The sequence below is a fragment of the Cucurbita moschata genome, unplaced genomic scaffold (assembly GCF_002738365.1).
Source record: "Cucurbita moschata cultivar Rifu unplaced genomic scaffold, Cmos_1.0 Cmo_Scf00004, whole genome shotgun sequence".
Lineage (NCBI taxonomy): Eukaryota > Viridiplantae > Streptophyta > Magnoliopsida > Cucurbitales > Cucurbitaceae > Cucurbita > Cucurbita moschata.
Window position 1 is genome coordinate 1,732,111 of NW_019268520.1, and position 4,365 is coordinate 1,736,475.

At 38.8% G+C, this 4,365-nt stretch overlaps 1 protein-coding gene across 1 annotated transcript; it reads right to left on the bottom strand.

The window, feature by feature from the left end:
- Positions 1–232: 232 nt before the first annotated feature.
- LOC111442316 (RNA polymerase sigma factor sigD, chloroplastic) lies at positions 233–4,052 on the bottom strand. Its single transcript, XM_023079677.1, has 5 exons — positions 3,473–4,052; positions 2,980–3,210; positions 2,760–2,900; positions 1,753–1,953; positions 233–811 (listed from the first exon to the last, which is right to left on the bottom strand). Exons 1-5 carry the CDS (start codon positions 3,932–3,934, stop codon positions 533–535), a joined length of 1,314 nt encoding a protein of 437 aa, XP_022935445.1. The 5' UTR covers positions 3,935–4,052; the 3' UTR covers positions 233–532.
- Between the last annotated feature and the right edge of the window lie 313 nt (positions 4,053–4,365).

Below are 4,365 nucleotides of genomic sequence, written 5' to 3' on the forward strand. Positions count from 1 at the left end.
CCCTCAAAAGTTCGAAATGATCTAAATTTAAACTTCGAAAGACTATAATCTTGAGTTTAGATCAAATTAGATAGTCGCTAGATTGCGATCTACGTGCTAGAAGACATCTCATTTAACCTTTCTAACAAAAATTGATTGTAAATGAACAATGAGTTTATAATTTCTAATAGAGTTCATGATAGTCTCACTATTTTAGTCTCTACAATCAGCTTTCAGTGGTATCATAAACTTCATGTCAACATACACCAGCACTTAATTTTATAAAACAATAAGAATACATCATCTAAACATCAATCGACTCGGTTTCTTATTTATTACATACACCAGCACTTGATTATTCAAACAAAAGATCGGTTCTTCGACCGTTCTATATACATCGACCAAACCTGTTTCAACTCGTTTGCAAGCGTTTGGATAGCTCCATTTGATGTACTACAGAGAATTAAACCTGGATGCATACAAATAATACTCTGCAAATCCTTCAATAGTTCATAAATCTTTGCTTGTAACTTTTCCTCATAGCTTGAAATATCTACACTAGATAATCTTTAAGATAGTCTAGAATGTTAGACTTCTTTAGTTTCGCCAATGTGGCAATATTGGTTTGTCGAATCGTCTCTCGAGAAAGATTCAATGACTTTCCTATCTCCTCAAACGACTGAGGAATCTGTCCATTGAGGCCAAAGTACAAGGTCAATATGTGTGCTTCTCTTTTGCTTAGAGTATTAAGAAGCTTCTTCAGTTCTTGCTTCATCAGTTTTCTTATTACCATATTCTCTGGTGTCAAATTGTCTGGCCCTGGCATGATCTCCTGCAGAACATAAAGAATATAGTATTTCAACATTTCATCGTAGTTGCGAGAAAAAAAAAAACATAACCATAGACGTTCGCTGCTAGGTGGATATCAACCTAGGATTGAATATCAAATTATGTGTCAGATACCAAATATTGCAGAGTGAGGTAGTTGTCCGATAAAATTAGTTGAGATCGAATAAGATGGCTCAGGCACTAGCCACGCGCACATATATATATAAGCAAACCCCAAAGTGTAGCAATCTAATTGAAAATATGACTTAATTGATATGCAATCTGTGAGACCCCACGTCGATTAGAAAAGGGAACAAACCATTCCTTATAAGGGTGTGAAAACTTCTCCCTAACAGACGCGTTTTAAAACCATGAGGCTAACGACGATACGTAACAGGTCAAAGCGGACAGTATCCGCTAGCGGTGGGTTTGGGCTGTTACAAATGGTATCAGAGCCAGGTACCGGACGGTGTGCCAGCGAGGACGCTGGGCCTCAATGGGGGTGGATTGTGAGATCCCATATCGGTTGAAGAGGGAAAACAAAGCATTCCTTATAAGGGGTGTGAAAATCTCTCCCTAACAGACGCGTTTTAAAACCGTGAGGCTAACAATGATACGTAACGAGCCAAAACGGCGATATGTTACACAATCCTTTTGGAAGTTCATCCTCTCCTTTCGAGATATTAATCAAGAAAAGGAACTTAACATTATTTCATCATAGATGAGGATGAGGGAAATGTATTCAATTACTAGTTTTATGAACAAAGGGAAGAGAGCCTAAATCAAAGTTCCTAAAGATCAAGAGCCAGTTGCAAACAAGGCTCTCATCCTTCATGAAAGATTGAAACTTCAATTCAATGTCATTGTAGCAGCAGATATGAAGAAAAACAAAAACGCAAGTATTCCTTCAGTAAAAGACTAAGCTCGACTTAAGTAAAAAGGTACCTGCAGGGTTAAGCAACCTCGGTCGTTTACCGGTTGATTGATTGAAATCGGGCGCTTATTCCTTTCTGTAACCAGTCTTACAGTCGAAACGGGAACTTTCAGATACTTAGCGACTTCCTTGTGGGTGGGTACTCGTGATAACTTTATGCCAAGATGATTATTTGCTTCTGCTATTTTTGCTACCATCTGACCCATGTGACCCTGCACACAGCGAGCTAACCAAGCATTCAATTATTACCCGCTCGCCTTCCCATACTTCAAATCCTAAGCTAACAAAACTTCATAGAAATTACCTTTCCATTTTTTGTGAAAAAAGGTGATATAACAAAAAGGCTCTTCCTTATCGCCTTGGCACATCTTGTTCTTATTGGTTTCGATATGATTCTCATCATAAATCCAACTTAGTTTGACAAACAACCAAGTTTCTATTGAAAAAAAAAAATGAAAGAACACAAGGGCATACAAAAAGAGAGCCCATAAAAGGAGGAAACCCACAAAAAGGGCCTCCAATCAAGTAAAATAAGACCGAACGGGTAACAACAAAAAAAAAAAAAAAAATTATCATAGAACCTAGGACGAGCACTTTCTAGTAGGCTAACTCTGCCGCTGACTTCTACTAGTGTAGGACTAAGTAGGCCTTTTCCTTTAGGTCCAAGGTAGCATTGACAAAGAAGAACATATGGTTAAAAGACAGCGAATCCTTTTATATATAAATATATATAGATCAGCTTAAGAAGCTACCCTTCCTCTTGATCTGAGATACAAAAAGAAAGATCTCTTTTCTATGACTTCCACTTATCGATCCCGGCCCAGAAAAGTGACTGACCAGGACCCTATAAATGAATAAAAGAAAGGTAAACAGGACACAAATTATGTTCTTATGTTCAATGTATTCAGAAGTGTCATAACTACAAATGCAAAATCTGCATAAAAAACTAAGGACGATTTGAAACTTGTTCTACATGACAATCAAAATGTGACAAATGAGAATTGAGGCAGTATCTTACCGGCAGTCGAACAAGCCTTGACTTTTTATCCAACGCTTGAATGATAGTTTGTCTTATCCACCAATAAGCATAAGTTGATAACTTATGTCCTCTATTTGGTTCAAATCTTTCAGCTCCTTTAAGAAGACCAATGTTCCCTTCCTACAAAAAACAAATAAAACCTTTCAGCATACTACAGAAAACAACAATCCAAAGGAGAGTAATATGTGCATTAACCTACCTGAGTGAGGTCTTGCAGGCTAATCCCTTTGCCCTGATATGGAGCCGCAATCGAAATGACTAGTTTGCTATAGCATCGAATGAGTCGATCTCTCGATTCTCTTGCCCTCCAGAGAACTCTATCTATATACCCTAATTTGGTGCCCATGGCAATGGCCAATTGCTTATTTGTAGGTTCATGTTCTTGAGTCTCCATGATTCTAGTTTTTATCTTTTCAATCTGTGCTGCCTCCTGTGAAGAGTTTATAATATGCAGAAGCTTTCTTTAACATATGAACATGGCAGACACTTTTACATGATTTAAAGGATACTAATGCAACAAACTAAATTCTACTATGGTACCTTAAAAGCACTTTATAAAGGAGAAGAAGAGAGTTCTGCAGTCTTTTGCATACAAATTATATGTATTCCCCTCAAGAAAGCTCTCAAGAGAAGTAAATGCTGGCATAGACAAGGATTAAAGAACAACTTATCAAATTTAGTCTAAGACTCACCTTTAGACACAGACAAAGCTCTGCTTCTTCTTTTGAGCTCAAATGTCCAGGTCTCAAGGGGCCATTGGACAAAGCAACCCAATTTTCCTCGGCTGTCTCCCCCACCTCTTTCCTCCTTTTCCTTCTCCTCTTTTTCCAAGCCACATTCCCAGCACCCCCACAGCTCTGCTCCATTTTCTCAAGGTTTTTGCAGCTCCAATCCTTAGAAAGCCATCCGGCTTCCACCAGAACATGTTCTCTTGCCGCTTCTACCGCCAGAACCGCCGCCGCCTCCGACGGCGGTGGGTGGGTTAGTGTATCATTGTTGATGAAGTTGGGTGCTAATTTGGTGGAGAAAGGGGAAATGGTGAAATGGGGTTGTTGGGGAAGATGGGTTTTGAGCGATGGAAGTGATGAGAGAGAAATGGATGGGAGGGTTGGGGATTGAGCCGGTAATGAACATAAGCTACTGGTAGTGGCCATAAGCAGAGAAGGGAAAGAAGCAGGAATGGGAAAGGCTCTTAAGAAGTTTGGGCTTTTTTAGCACTTGGGATTCAGATATTTGTTCTTGTCGCGAATGGATAAAAGGATGAAAAGGTTGGATGTCAATGTGTGCGGATGCTATTGAAGCATTCACATCCTTCGAGAAAAGGGTGTGAAGAATAATCGGCCAAGTAGATAGATTTAGCATACAGATCAATCCTTCAAGGAATTCAACAACCAAAGGGGTTTTTTCCCCTTTTCTTAATGAACTCAACAAATATGAATCACATCTTCAAAATACATTTCTATTAAATCGTCTTCTATCATAGGAGCTCGACAACACAGAAATTGCTGTTTTAGAGTAAAATTGCTAAACAAAATTGCTAGGAGAAGCTTGAAGTGCAAGAAAGTTTCATAGGCTCGAAACTACT

What these genes read in the sequence shown, in the direction of transcription:
- LOC111442316 (XM_023079677.1), bottom strand. Translation starts at nt 3,934, where the DNA reads ATGGCCACTACCAGTAGCTTATGTTCATTACCGGCTCAATCCCCAACC. An exon ending in GCCTGCAAGACCTCACTCAG is followed by an intron (nt 2,901 to 2,979) that starts GTAGGTTAATGC and finishes TGTTTTTTGTAG; the next exon opens with GAAGGGAACATTGGTCTTCT. An exon ending in CAAGGCTTGTTCGACTGCCG is followed by an intron (nt 1,954 to 2,759) that starts GTAAGATACTGC and finishes CGCTGTGTGCAG; the next exon opens with GGTCACATGGGTCAGATGGT.